Genomic DNA, 16,796 nt, shown 5'->3' with positions numbered 1-16,796 from the left:
TACATCTTGTACACGGTGTCATAAAATTATACACCTTATACACGGTGTCACAAGATGTTCGTTGAATTACTTTGTAATTTAATTCAGTGACGATCTGAATTGTGCAAATTACAATGGAATTTAATTACAATACAATTGAATTCAATGTGATTAAATTACTTTGTAATTGAATTCAATGACGATCTGCATTACAAATTACAATGTAATTTATTTACTTTGCAATTTAGTTCAGTGGTGATCGGAATTTCGAATTACAATGTACTTGAATTACAGTATAATTAAATTACAGTGTAATTGAATTACAGTATAGTTAAATTACAGTGTAATTGAATTAGAGTATAATTAAATCACAGTGTAATTGAATTACAGTATAATTAAATTAGAGTTTAATTGAATTACAGTATAGTTAAATTACAGTACAGTTAAATCACAGTGTAATTGAATTACAGTACAATTAAATCACAGCGTAATTGAATTACAGTATAATTAAATCACAGTATAATTAAATTACAGAGTAATTGGATTACAATGTAATTGATTTGCGATGTAATTGAATTACAGTATAATTAAATCACAGTGTAGTTGAATTACAGCATAATTAAATCACAGTGTAATTGAATTACAGTATAATTAAATTACAGTGTAATTGGATTACAATATAATAGATTTGCAATGTAATTGAATTACAGTATAATTAAATCACAGTGTAATTGAATTACAGTATAATTAAATTACAGTATAGTTAAATTACATTGTAATTGAATTACAGTATAATTAAATTACAGTATAATTGGATTACAATGTAATTGATTTGCAATGTAATTGAATTACAATATAATTGATTTGCAATGTAATTGAATTACAATATAATTGATTTGCAATGTAATTGAATTGCAGTATAATTAAATCACAGTATAATTAAATCACAGTGTAATTAAATCACTGTATAATTAAATTACAGTATAATTGGATTACAATGTAATTGATTTGCAATGTAATCGAATTACAATGTAATCGAATTAATCTTTTCATAGTCGTATGATACGTTTCTCTCTCTTTTTGTCTAGCAACGAACAAAATAACGCGACACGCCATCCTCTATCCTCGCGAAATGTAATTGAGAAACGTTCAATGACCAACCTCGATGTTCTTCCCCGTGGACTTTCCGCCTCTCTCGAACTCGCCGCGCTCCAGTTTCAGGTACAAATCGTTCCGCACGTCGCCGGGCATGATCACGTCCGAGAAACCGAGCTTCTTCGTCAGACAGATATTCTTGAAGAGCAGAGGATTCTCCACCCTCACCTGGGACAGCTCGCCGTGTAGAACCCGCAGCGAGACCACGATCCCGTAATTCGGCTGGCCCGGAAGCGGCGAACACTTGTTGTTGCGGATTATTTGCTCGTGCAGTTGGTGGAAGTCCTTCTCCTCGCCCTGGCACACCTGGAAGAACGTCGCGCACACCATGCTATTTGTTCATACGCTGCCACACACGCAGATCTTATCCGTCGAGTGTTAATTACAAGAAGCCTTTCTCGGGACGGAGAATGCTCATTTTAATTCGACCGCCTTCCAATGGTAATCGTGCGAAAAGCTTTGCGATCACGCTGATTCTCATCTTCTCTAATTGTTTATTATCCGGTCGGGGAACTTTTACACGGCCAGTACGACGGCGTTTTTCGATTTCAGTTTCAGCGAATCGTGTACGTTCAGCAAAGGAAGCTCCGGTTACCTTGACCTTGACGTACGGCGGTGTTCATAATTTATGGACTGTGAAAGTAACTTTTACATTGTTACTGATATTCAAATGAGAACTTAACAAAATATTATATTTGTGTTATTATTTCTATTTTCGATTATTTCTAATATAGAAATATACGGATACGATGGTTTGTTGAGCTCTTTTTAAATATACAGGATGACTCGGCTAGAAGCGCTGCCATCTACAGTGCTGTGAATAATTATAAACTCAAAATTACTTTTACATTTTTACCATCTATGGTGCTGTGAATAATTATAAACTCGAAGTAACTTTTACATTTTTACAGATGTATAAACGAAAGCCAAGAAAAAAGACTGATAGAACTATTTTCCTAATAGAAATATTATTTTCTATATTAATTCCTATAGAAGTATTGTTTTCTATATTAACTTCTATGGAAATATTATTATTTAGAAATTTATAGAAATATTATTTCTTATAGAAGTACTATTCCTAATAAGGAATAATAGAAAATAGGAATATGAGAGATAAGTTTTTGTTTAAATAGTGTTTAAAAATCAAGAAAAAAGACTGATAGAACTATTTTCCTAATAGAAATATTATTTTCTATATTAATTCCTATAGAAGTATTGTTTTCTATATTAACTTCTATAGAGATATTATTATTTAGAAATTTATAGAAATATTATTTCTTATAGAAGTACTATTCCTAATAAGGAATAATAGAAAATAGGAATATAATAAGTTTTTGTTTAAATAGTGTTTAAATACCAAGAAAAAAACTGATAGAATTATTTTCCTAATAGAAATATTATTTTCTATATTAATTCCTATAGATGTATTATTTTCTATATTAACTTCTATAGAAATATTATTATTTAGAAATTTATAGAAATATTATTTCCTATGGAAGTATTATTCCTAATAAGGGATAATAGAAAATAGGAATATAATAAGTTTTTGTTTAAATAGTGTTTAAATACCAAGAAAAAAACTGATAGAATTATTTTCCTAATAGAAATATTATTTTCTATATTAATTCCTATAGATGTATTATTTTCTATATTAACTTCTATAGAAATATTATTATTTAGAAATTTATAGAAATATTATTTCCTATGGAAGTATTATTCCTAATAAGGGATAATAGAAAATAGGAATATAATAAGTTTTTGTTTAAATAGTGTTTAAAAATCAAGAAAAAAGACTGATAGAACTATTTTCCTAATAGAAATATTATTTTCTATATTAATTCCCAAAGAAGTATTGTTTTCTATATTTTTTTAACTTTTTTTCTATGGAAATACTATTATTTAGAAATGTATAGAAATATTATTTCCTATCGAAGTACTATTCCTAATAAGGAATAATAGAAAATAGGAATATAATAAGTTTTTGTTTAAATAGTGTTTAAATACCAAGAAAAAAACTGATAGAATTATTTTCCTAATAGAAATATTATTTTCTATATTAATTCCTATAGATGTATTATTTTCTATATTAACTTCTATAGAAATATTATTATTTAGAAATTTATAGAAATATTATTTCCTATGGAAGTATTATTCCTAATAAGGGATAATAGAAAATAGGAATATAATAAGTTTTTGTTTAAATAGTGTTTAAAAATCAAGAAAAAAGACTGATAGAACTATTTTCCTAATAGAAATATTATTTTCTATATTAATTCCCAAAGAAGTATTGTTTTCTATATTTTTTTAACTTTTTTTCTATGGAAATATTATTATTTAGAAATGTATAGAAATATTATTTCCTATAGAAGTACTATTCCTAATAAGGAATAATAGAAAATAGGAATATAATAAGTTTTTGTTTAAATAGTGTTTAAATACCAAGAAAAAAACTGATAGAATTATTTTCCTAATAGAAATATTATTTTCTATATTAATTCCTATAGATGTATTATTTTCTATATTAACTTCTATAGAAATATTATTATTTAGAAATTTATAGAAATATTATTTCCTATGGAAGTATTATTCCTAATAAGGAATAATAGAAAATAGGAATATAATAAGTTTTTGTTTAAATAGTGTTTAAAAACCAAGAAAAAAAAACTGAGAACTATTTTCCTAATAGAAATATTATTTTCTATATTAATTCCTATAGATGTACTATTTTCTATATTAACTTCTATAGAAATATTATTACTTAGAAATTTATAGAAATATTATTTCCTATAAAAGTATTATTCCTAATGAGGAATAATAGAACATAGGAATATAATACGTTTTTGTTTAAATATCTTTAAAGATGTAAAAGTCACTTTACGTCTATAATTATTATTGTTGGTTGGTGCAAGACGGCCAACGAGAGGACGAAGGACAATAAGGACGAGAGAGCAATAACTCGTAAACAAAGCCGCGGATTGCATTTGCGCTGAGGAAAAAGTGATTTCAGGAATTTCCCGAGTTTGAGTAACTTTTGAAGCACCCTGTATATTCCTTATTGACTCATTATGTCAACTGTTTCCTTTACTTAATTACATTTTAATAAAAAAAAAAAAGAATAAGTCGAGGCAAAAACCTTTTGGAAAATACTAAGCAGAACGACCTTCGCAACAAATGTCAAAATCAAGGTCACATCACCGCATGTTCTCCTAAACGCAAAGCTTCCTTTACTTACCGTTGATTTCGTTCGTTCTACCGTTGTGTTAGAGATGTTTTAGGAATCGTAAAAAATTTTTGCAATGGACAGTGACACGAATGCTGAAACCGTCGCGGAAAAATATTTCTAACGAGAAACTTGGATCGCGTGTCGAAGTTGCACCGTTATTTAAACGACGGTCGATTTCAAAGGGTTCTCGATCTCGGACCGAAACTTCGCTGTTTGAACTACCACGGTCGATCTATGATATTTAGGTTAACCTCCGAAGTTTCCGTAGCAGTAATAACTTCTGCAAGATAAGAAGCTTCCGCGACGGAAAGTTGCGCAGGGTTGCAATTCCCACCGCGATCGATGCATCATCAAATTCCAAAGTGAGCAACGCGATACGAGCGAAGGAGGCAACCATAATGCATAAAATGTCGCGAAGCTCGTAGGCTTCGAGGATTATATAATATAATATATATTTATATTATATTTTTATATAATACTAACTATTATAGGAATATAATAATTTGTCCGAGTGTCCGACATTTTCACCAGAAATATCTCCCTTATATCCCGAAAACGACGCACAAGTGGTCTGGGACGCCGAATTTTGTGGACAAAATTACATTTTTCAAGTATAATATATCGATAAATATTTTCTGGCAGAAATTAGCACACGTTCAAAGATCCCAAATCCGGGATATTACGGAATATCAGAGAACAAGTTTTAATGATGGTTTTATATAAGTCTTAAGCATTTTTTTAATGCTTACACAAATAGTGAAAACCTTTAATAATTTAAACTTTGAAGGAGGTTTAAAAAAGAAATGTTTAAAAATGTTCGACTTCGGACATTGTTTATATGAACACGGTTACATAATTGTGAACAAAATATATAATTTTCAAGTGTTAGTTCTTGCAAGAGTTTTAACACTGTGTGAATTTAATATATTTAATATATTTAATAATATTAATATATAGAAGATTATTCTAATTTCAGGTACAAAAGGTCACTTCCAGACCACTTAGCACCGTTTTGAGACATTTTGAGACATTTCTGAAAATATACCAATACTCATAATAATAATAATAATAATAACAATAACAATAATAATAATAATAATAATAATATAATATAAAAATGACTTCAAATAAAAATTTTTTTCCACAAAAAATGGAGGTTGCCTCAATTGTTGAAAAGTTAACAGGTATTTTTGACTTCATAATATGCTGACTGGTACCAAGACGAATTCAACGATCTACAATATCATAACCTTAAAGCTTAAAATAAAGCCAGAGTTCAACATTGTTCGAACACAATTTTATTTGAGCAATATTTCCGAATAAGTTCCACAAATAAAAAATGATTTCATTATTTATTAAATTTTTATATTTATATATATATATATATTTTATATTTATATTTATTATATTTTTATCTAATAAATTTCAGATAAAATTTTATTCGAAATATTCGAATTAAAATATTCGAATAATATTTTGTTCGAAAAATTTTACTTACAATATTACTCGAATAAAATTGTATAATTGGCCATAGAAAGCGAGAGTTCCCGGATCACCGTCCTGCTCGAGGAAAACAATTTTGCTGGATCGCCAGGTGAACCAAAATGGCACTCCAGCCTCGAAGCAACGTTACCTTGAACGTCATCTCAAGTTCCTCGGTGTGATCCTGCGTGGCCTCGGCCAGAGACAGCACGGCGACCCCGTGCGGCCTCCTGTAGGTCGCGGTGCCCGCTTTGTTCTTCCCGGAATCGGAGTATAGCATCCTTCCGCAACGCATCACGTGCGCCACCATGTACAGATCCCGGCCCAGGTCCGCGTTCCCCAGGTCCGTGAATATCGTGCAGTTGGTATGGATCTTGTCGACGAAGCTGGAGAAACCCTCCTTGGAGATCCGCACGAGGAACCGCTCGCTCAAATATTGATTCCGTTTGGCGTCGTACAGGGAGAAGTAGATCTCGGTATCCTCGCCGACCGAGTGCCCGAAGTCCCTCATGCAGAAGTACAGATGATGGGTCAGGACCTTTTTGTGCTCCTTGCGTCGTAGAGTGCCCCTAGCCGATGCCCCTTGCGAATTCTCCGCGCTCTGTACGTGCTGAAAGATGAGGACGATTAGGTAACATAACCTTGAATTCATTTTCGAATTCAGGGATGTGAAACTCGCGGCCCGAGATGAACATTTTTGATGTCAAGTATCAGGACGTAAACAATAATTTATGTTTATACATTTATATGTTATAATATTTATAATATTTATAATATTTAGAATTATGTTTATATATATGTATATGTATATGTGTTTATTGCAATGTACTAGTCAAAATAAAAATATTTGTTTCTATGAATATTGATTTGTTTTTTGCGGCCCATCTAAAGTTAAGCATTGTTTATTTATTATTGTGGACCAAGTTAGCTTTTGAGTTCGACACCACTGATTTGGATCATCGATTCATTTGTCGTAGCGATTATTGGATTAGGCAGTAACTGAAGCTGGTGCAGGTGAATATAACCTTGAACAGGTAACATAACCTTGAATTCATTTGGATCAGGGATGTGAAACTCGCGGCCCGAGATGAACATTTTTGATGTCAAGTATCAGGACGTAAACAATAATTTATATGTTTATACATATATGTATATGTTATAATATTTATAATATTTATAATATTTAGAATTATGTTTATATATATGTATATGTATATGTATATGTGTTTATTGCAATGTACTAGTCAAAATAAAAATATTTGTTTCTATGAACATTGATTTGTTTTTTGCGGCCCATCTAAAGTTAAGCATTGTTTATTTATTATTATGGACCAAGTTAGCTTTTGAGTTCGACACCACTGATTTGGATCATCGATTCATTTGTCGTAGCGATTCTTGGATTAGGCAGTAACTGAAGCTGGTGCAGGTGAATATAACCTTGAACAGGTAACATAACCTTGAATTCATTTGGATCAGGGATGTGAAACTCGCGGCCCGAGATGAACATTTTTGATGTCAAGTATCAGGACGTAAACAATAATTTATATGTTTATACATATATGTATGTTATAATATTTATAATATTTATAATATTTAGAATTATGTTTATATATATGTATATGTATATGTGTTTATTGCAATGTACTAGTCAAAATAAAAATATTTGTTTCTATGAACATTGATTTGTTTTTTGCGGCCCATCTAAAGTTAAGCATTGTTTATTTATTATTATGGACCAAGTTAGCTTTTGAGTTCGACACCACTGATTTGGATCATCGATTCATTTGTCGTAGCGATTCTTGGATTAGGCAGTAACTGAAGCTGGTGCAGGTGAATATAACCTTGAACAGGTAACATAACCTTGAATTCATTTGGATCAGGGATGTCAAATTCGCGGCCCGAGATGAACATTTTTGATGTCAAGTATCAGGACGTAAACAATAATTTAACTTTATATATGTTTATTACAATGTACTAGTCAAAATAAAAATATTTGTTTCTATGAACATTGATTTGTTTTTTGCGGCCCACCTAAAGTTAAGCATTGTTTATGTGGCCCAAGTTAGCTTTTGAGTTTGAAACCCCTGATGTAGGGGGTGACCCATTTAAATCGACCCAGTCGAATATCTTCGAAACCGTCGATGATGATAAAAAACGTTTCAAACGAAATTGTAATGATTTTAGGGAGGGGGACGCAATCTGATATTAATAAGATACGGGTATAATTAATCTTACATTTATCAAAAATAAACACGATAAAATCATACAAAAATAAAAGAATTAAGAAAATAAACAAAATAATAGAATCAAAATATATAACATGTCTTATTCAATAAATATAAAGTTAATTATGCCGGAAAACAAATGGAAGACCCAGCAATTCCTCACCCCACGATATGGCCAACTGACCGAGTTTTATTTTGAGGTTAGTTTTCAATATTGTGTGTGAGGTAGGTATTCTCGTGTCTCCCTCACACTTCGTAATTATCCTTGCTTTAGCTCGGGAGAAGATTTCATGAAAATCGCGATGAAAAATCCCCGTTCGCAAAGGTTTAATGGGGGTTCTCGAGATTTCGGAATAGAGGATCGACGACCGGCTCGCATTCGGTCGCTGTGGCTCCAGCGAATTTAAATCCCGAAAAATCAAGTCACAAATATCGAGGCTCTGAATGCACAATGAGACGTTAAAAATTTCATGTCGGCGCGCACGTGCGTCGAATCCGAGTCGAAGACCGGCTTCATTTCGATTCTTGCAGGCCACTCGAAATGGTCAGCTCTCCGACCAGAATTTCAATGAGCCTCGGCGTCCAGTGAACTGTTCGCTCAGCGTAGCTCCCTCTCTCACTCTCTCGTCCTCTCTTTCTTTCCCTCTCTCTCTCTCTCTCTTTCTTTCTCTCTCTCTTTCTCTCTCTCTCTCTCTCACTCCCGTCCTCTCTTTCTTTCTCTCTCTCTCTCTCTCTCTCTCTCTCTCTCTCCCTCTCTCTCTCTCACTCTCGTCCTCTCTTTCTTTCCCTCTCTCTTTCTTTCTCTCTCTCTCTCTCTCTCCCACATTCGCTCTTTTTCTCTTTCGCTCTCTTTTTCAGTCATCGACTCTTTCATACGGGCATATTGGAGCCTCTCCACACCGGTCCCCCATTTTTTTCCCTCGATTGCGGAGTCGGCGGCAGTGTCGGGCTCTCTAAAGTGCTATCGGGCAACACCGTTCCTCCAGCATATTTTCCCGGACTTACGGGATGCGATGCGACTTTATAATTACCACATGATAGAGCTCCACCACGGACATGGTATCCGGGTCCACCATATGGGCGCCCTGACGAGGCACCAGGTCCAGGCCCAGTTTCCTGAAACAGTCGAAAAAAGAAAACGACCCGATCAGTTGAGGAATTTTGAATCTCCCGCCTTCTGCTGATCCTACGATGGGATAACGTCCCACACCAAAATAGAAGACACTGGTGAAATATTAGGTTGTTGCATATGAAATATCGGATTTTTATGAGAATAGTAAAAGCTTTATATTTTTCTTTGATAGATGTTTATTTAATAAAAATATAATACGTTTGCTTCGATATATTTTTCCCAACGAGATTTTTTCTTTATTATAAATATAATAATTATAATATACATATATATATATATAATAATATATAATAATAGGAGGATTATAGGAATAATAATATATAATAATATATATATATAATAATATAATAATTATAAATATCATTCGCCATTTTTTAAGAAATTCGGGTTTTTTGAATGAATAAACTTGGCTATGGAGATTATAACACTATTTTCAGCTGTTTATTCCGTAAGAAGAGTTGTAGGTGTTTAAAAAAATAAAAATCTATGAGCTTCGAACGAAAAATAAGAGTGAGTTAGGTATGGATTAGATGTAGGTTAGGTCTGCGCTAGGTCTGGGTCTTCCTCGTATGCTTCAGAAGTAAATATACACACACCGACAGAGGTTAAGAAACTTCACACACCGTTAACATTTGAATAGAATGTATATTAAATGTATGTATATATTATATGTATATTAAATGTACACATTATATTATTGTAATATTGTAATATTGTAATATTATATATTGTAATATTGTTTTATTTAGAGCATACGACAAATAAAAAAGGTAATAAAAATTTTAAAAAGTACAAAAAGAAATTAAAAGTGTTAAAAATAAAAAATAAAAATTAAATAAAGAATTAAGCAATTGAAAGACAAAAATAAATCATTTTTTCGTTCATTATCTATGTCTTCATCTCTCTTTCACTTTGAAAGAAAATGCTATGAATTCATCAAGTCAATATTTTATTTAACAATGACTGGTTTTTTGCTTTCAATACCAATGTGCATGATCTGGTCGATAAAATTGCGTTTTATTATGGTTCCATTATTCTTCGAAGTATTAGGTGGTTCAGAAAGTAATTTCTTTCTCCGCGCAAAATTCATTAAAATCTCTCTCTCTCTCTCTCTCTCTCTCTCTCTCTCTCTCTCGTTTGTAAGTTACTAGAATATTTCCTCTTAGTATTAACACTAAACCTGCTGACTATTAAAGATGTCTGACATGCGTTGCTTTATAAGAATTTGAATTTATTTCTACTATAATATAATATTATATTATATTATATATTATATTATATTATATTATATTATATTATATTATATTATATTATATTATATTATATTATATTATATTATATTATATTATATTATATTATATTATATTATATTATATTATATTATATTATATTATATTATATTATATTATATTATACTATTTATTTCTGCTATAATTATTTTTATATTGATATATATATAATATATAATATATGAATTTTATATTCAACGCCTTCCTATGAAGGGAGTTCTGAAAAACCATCTATCATTTTCCTTTGAAAAATGGAACTACTTTACGGACAATCTAATAGATCAAAGTCTTGTCGAACTTTCTCAAACATTTCACTTCGCCGAGTTTCATGAAAGGGATTTCCGAGTGAGATTTCACTAAGTCTAACGACAATATTAGACCATGAACCGGAGGTTCTGCATTTGCGACTGCGATTTATCGACCAACTTCTTTCCATTCCACTGGAAGAGAGAATCCAACCTTTCATGGACGAACATTTTTTATGAACTAAAAACGTTCTGCGCAAAAAATTACAGTGACGTATATAGTGAATGCCAGGTCGGGAACGGGTGTCAATTAATATCTTTTATTACACCCTTTCTTAACCTTTGAAACCTTGGACTAGAATAATTGCTTCTGACCTAAAAGTTTAGCACTTTGAAAAAATGATTTTACGAGAGTCTATTAGTTTCTAATTAATACTACTTATACATTGTATTTCTTATTGATATTTTTTATTATACATATTATATATATAATAAAATGTATTATATATTTCTTTTATTATCAATTTGTTTAATTACAACACATTATTAGAGATAAGTAAAAGTACAACCATAACCACAAATTGGTTATTATCTCTCCTTTGTCTGTCCATGGTCAATCATTACGAAATAGAAAAATTATTGTGACACTTTCTGGCACCTCTTAAATTTTCGAAAATACAGACATTTTTTTATAAAATTTATTACAGCTCTTATTAATTGATAATTTAGGTTAAATTATACTGATCCCATGAAATTGGAACACTCGTAATATTTTTTTTATTTATCTGGACACTCGTAATGTATGGATTGTATTGAGATCAAGTACAATGGTGTTAACTGTTACAAACTCAAAATAACTGTTACATTTTCAGTGACATTTAACCAAAAAGTTAACAAAACATCATATTTGTATATTTCTATATTAGAAATAACAGAAAATAGAAATACATTAGAAATAATAAAAAATAGAAATATATAAATATAGTATCTTGTTAAGTTTTCGTTTACAGGTTAGTAACAATGTAGATGTTAATTTGAGTGTATAATTATGTACACCACTATAAATTGGTCTAAATGACTTGGATTTTTCTGAGATGTTAGTCTTGCAGCGAATGTGTGCATATTTGAGACAAATATATTCGGTCATCAAAATATAATTACATTTTATCACATAGGCAAACCATTGAGTCATATTTTCTAATTTTTAGGAAAAAATCAATTACTCTATGGATCACCGCAGATTATATAACAAAGACTTAAACAATGGGGTAAATAAAGAATCTATTGTGATCTTTTATTACGTACAAAATCATTACCATAAATTACGTCGTAGAATAATCTCCATTGGAGGTTGAAATTGCATTAAAAGAAAAAAAAAGAGAACGTTTGGAATTTGTAGAATTAATGTATACATTCCTGATGTCATCACTATTTTAATTATATAACTACAAAATCATTTGAAGGAGATTCGTTTTAAGAGGATTACAGACTTATTTGCAGCCTAATATTTCAACGGTCGCTTTGGTTCGTCGACGAAGCGCCCTTCAGCGACATCTATTGTATAACAGAACTCAAACTGTGCAAACACAGATATGTTTGCATTGAATCATCGTTCCGCGAGGACGTGTTTCTCCTTTCGCGGAAAGAACACGGCGCGTTCGAAATGAGGTGCCGGAGCTCGTTGCATTGTGCAACGTTCCACCGCAAACGGAACGCTTAATTTCACCGTTCCCAAACACTGGCTCACCATTCGTGGTTGAAACTTAAACCGAAGAGTCGGCAGACGGGATTCGACCGAGTGTCCGGTTTCTTTCAGCTGAATTGTGTCTTTGGAATAATCATCGGAACACGTCGCGTCGGTAATCACCGACGATACGGTCAATTAGTAGTGATCTTTTAATAGAAATGGCTCTTTCAGTGGACTTATGTAAAATGAAAATAGTCTGCATCAATTGCGAAAAAGCAATTAGAGTTTCGGTAATCTTAACTCTTTGTGGTTAGGTTTACTAGACAAGACTTTTGTACTAATAAGTAGTTTGTACTTATTGGGTTGGCAACTAAGTAATTGCCGATTTCAGTTATGGATGTCTCTCACTCCCATTTTTATGATATCCGTAAATGTTATATTATAAAATTATTATTATTATTATGTTATTTTTTATTATCTGTGAATGTTAGCAACTGGACAAATTGAATGCAGCGGTCAAGGAAAAGCGACCAGAATTGGTCAATCGTAAAGGTGTCATTTTCTAGCAGGACAATGCTAGGCCGCACACGTCTTTGTCCACTCGGCAAAAATTGATGGATATTGGTTGGGAATTGTTGTTACACCCACCATATAGCCCTGATCTCGCGCCATCGGATCACCACTTATTTCGATCCCTGGACAACTCCCTTCGTGGTAAAACTTTTAACGATGATGACGCTGTAAAATCTCACTTAACTCGGTTTTTGGCCGAAAAGGGTCAGACTTTCTACGAGCGTGGAATTTTCAAGCTGTCAGAGAGATGGCAAAAGGTCATCGAACAAAATGGAAAATACATTACAGATTAAACTTCGTTCCAAGTAAAAAAAATGTTTATTTCATTGAACAAATCGGCAATTACTTAGTTGCCAACCCAATATTAGGTCTACCGGAAAGTTCTGTCTGATAATGTCATTGCAAATTTCAATAGATATGCACATATTCATTTGAGACATATATTTTTGAAAAATGTTGCTCACAAATTGCCGTCACGCTGGCAAGAGGCCATAAGTAACGACGGAAATGATATTGTACAATATAAATATTACTAAATTTATGAAAAATCTATTATTTCCTTTCATTTCTCAAACGGGCAGAACTTTCCGGTAGACCTAATAGATTGCAAAGTCACATACGAATATGCTAGAAATATATGACGTTCCAAGTAAAAAAAAAACTTTTTATTTCATTGAATAAATCGGCGATTACTTAGTTGCTAACCCAATAATTAATCTTATTCTTTTGAGTTAACCCCAGGACGCTCTCGAGGTATTAGAAAGTTTAAGATCTGCTTAAGGGAGGGTCATATGAAATAATATATGTATACGACTCTGATCATATACAAAAATATAAGAAATAAGAAATTATTTTTTCTGTTATATTTATTTATACGATACTGTTAGATAATACGTTTAGGAAAGAATGAAATACAAACAATTTATAAAAGAACATTGTTGGAATAAATATACATGCTTGAAATTCTGTGGACATTTTTTGACCCTCCCTTACGCATGCTACGGTTAAGAAATCGGCAATTACTTAGTTGCCAACCCAATACTTTGCTGGTTTATGTGATAGTCTGTAGGTTATAGAGTACGTAAGTATAATAAATCGTGGTACAATTACATGTGGATCTTTATTCAAAATAAAAATTGTTTACGTCGATATTATATTACAAAGCTTAAATAAAAATGTATTCTCGCTTTTATAATTGTTTTCATAAAATCTTCTCCTGCGTCCATTTCTTTTATACATTTTTCCCCATGAATGCATAAAATCCGCAGCATGTAAAAGTAATTGTAGTATTTCTCAATTGTTTTAAATATACTGCAAAGTTAGATATAGTTATATGATTAAATTGTATATAATATCGTAGCAAACTTAGAATTGAAAGAAAATTTGGAATTGGACTGCGAAGGATGAATCGCAATAAAATTGTTGAATGCATTGCAATAAAATCTGCAATCTACTAATAAATAAATGATCAAATCTTTATAGCGACCTTTCCGAAACAACTAAGAAGAGTTATCAAGCCTGCAGTCGACCTGCATGAAAATCGTGAATTCATTTCCAAGGTGTTCAACTCCTCGGGTGAAAGTGCACAGGGCGAGATTTAACAAAAAAAATATGATACAGTGTTTTAAAAAAATGTTATGTTTCGAGAAGCAAGATTAGAGATTATCGGACGGCCATTATCGTGCCATAAGCTTCAACGATTTATTCGATTTCTGTGAGATGTGTGCACGATCGAAGTGACGCGAAGGACAGGTAGATCGCAGAAGTAGCTAGGAATGATTCGTGATCGCCAGTCGTTCGTTCCTCAGGAAGGGGGCAGCGCGATGTAATCGGGCAGACAGGCCGCATCAATTTTCGAAATTCGCTTCCGAAGTGGCCGGACCTCTGTATACTTAAGAGTGAAGTTAACTTCCCATGACCCCGGTCGACCGCATGCCATAGGGCCGACGTGTTCTCGGACGCATTGGGGCCCTACAGGGCCGGGGCTGCTCGCCCGGGCCCCCTTGTGGCCCCTTCACCTGGCAGGAATGCAGCCACGCGGCCGTGGTTTCTTGCGTTTTACCTGCGTGTGCGACAGAATTCGTGGTGCGGGATCGTAGTATTAAAATTTGTACGTCTCTTAGTATGTAATTGTAACACGAATTTATTGATAATTTAAATAAATACGGAGTGCTCATTTTAACGGCGACACCGATTTTTGTGGCATTTACATTAATCGGACACACACACACACACACACACACACACACACACACCAAACAAATGTTTGGAATAAAAGTTAATGACTACTTCGAGGAGAGCGAAGTGCAATGATAAAAATTTCAAAAAACTTTCTTATTCGATCAAAAAACTCAGGTCACCTTGACTTTTTTAGATAACACACATTGTATTTTTGATTTTACGACGTTATGGCTGACCTAAAAACGAATTCAACGACCTGCCGCACGATGACCATTGAATGAATTTTAGCTTAGAAATTCGCAGTAATTGAGAAAATCATTTTTGTACGCGTTAGTGAAACGTACAAATGAGTCATTGTGTGGTAGGTTGTTGAATTCGTTTTTTCATCAACTATGTTCGTAAGTGCTCGTATCTAGATTAGAGTTGGATAAACAATAGATTTGACCTAGATTTGACCTAAACCAAATCCAGTATGTAAAAAATAATATAATAATAATAAATCCAGTAAGTATGCTTATCATGTTCGCAAATCTATAATTTCTGAGTTTTTATTAGATCTGGGCAAACAATCTACAGGGTGTACCCGTTAAGTTTAGTCACCACTTCTTAGGCACTTCCGGTAGCGCAATTAAAAAATACTTCAGTCAAAATTATATCAGCACTTGGTAGACTGCATGTCCGCATATTCAAAATATGCTTTTTACGTAAAATTGTCAAGGTCACCTTGAACATCTGATGCAACCTGATTTATTTTGTAAAAGTAATTCTTCATGAAAATTGCCTGTATTTTCGAATGTAAGATCATCTCAAGAACATCGTATAATATTTATTAAATTAAAATTAATAAATTCATCTCGATTTAAAGTTAAATTTATTTCTATATCTCGATTTAAGTTAAATTCATCTCGACGTTGGAAACAAAACACCCTTGACGTCAGAAAAACAGGGTGTCATTTAAAAAAGTCAAGGTAAAAAGTTGTTGATTTTTGCAATGCTTGGATTATCTTGAGTACTTGTTTTAGTAATAGCACTTCATTTAGAAAGGATGAAGGAACCTTAAAATAACCTTGAGAAAATACAAATCTTTTTATGCTACAGCGACATACTATATAGAAAACGATGAAAAAAGTCTCTGTACATCTTTATCCCATCACATACTCTATGCAGGAGTTATGTCAAACGGCACTGATCGTCGAACACTCTGTATAGCTTTCGAGACTGAATTGCATCCGACTTAGAACTGGGTTAGGTGTTCAGTATTTGTTTTATAAAAAGTTCGCCCGTTATATACGTAGATTGCTGACAAGTCCCAATGACGTGTTGATAGAAACAGTAAATAAACAGCGATGCCGTGCGGACATATTGCGTTGCCAGGGGGCGTGCAACTACACGTAAGCTTCGGTGTAGTAATATGTAGGGTAAGTGTGTCAATTACTGTGTTTCCCTCTGGTTACTGTGCTTCTAAAATAATTTTACTTATATTAAAAAAGAAACAACCAGATTAAATTAAATATGTTGACTATCTTAAATAAAATTTTGATCTGTAATTTTCATGGTCGAATCAAAACTTTGACTCCTCAAAACTTATACATTTTACGTAGATTCATTTGCAATTTAAATATTAA

At 32.3% G+C, this 16,796-nt stretch overlaps 1 protein-coding gene across 6 annotated transcripts in view; it reads right to left on the bottom strand.

Annotated features, from left to right (window-relative positions):
• Positions 1-16,796, bottom strand: part of spg (dedicator of cytokinesis spg) — a 169,757-nt gene that overhangs the window by 14,589 nt on the left and 138,372 nt on the right. For all 6 annotated transcript variants that reach the window (XM_076526262.1, XM_033479578.2, XM_076526264.1 and 3 more), the window contains exons 5-7: positions 9,096-9,180; positions 5,991-6,449; positions 1,141-1,440 (exon numbers count right to left, since the gene is read on the bottom strand). In XM_076526262.1, the coding sequence (XP_076382377.1) occupies positions 1,141-1,440; positions 5,991-6,449; positions 9,096-9,180 (844 nt within the window). The remainder of the gene's footprint in view (positions 1-1,140; positions 1,441-5,990; positions 6,450-9,095; positions 9,181-16,796) is intronic.

This window comes from Megalopta genalis, chromosome 14 (assembly GCF_051020955.1).
Source record: "Megalopta genalis isolate 19385.01 chromosome 14, iyMegGena1_principal, whole genome shotgun sequence".
Classification (NCBI taxonomy): Eukaryota; Metazoa; Arthropoda; class Insecta; order Hymenoptera; family Halictidae; genus Megalopta; species Megalopta genalis.
The sequence above is the reverse complement of the archived record's forward strand: the minus strand, read 5'-3'. Positions and strand labels throughout refer to the sequence as shown.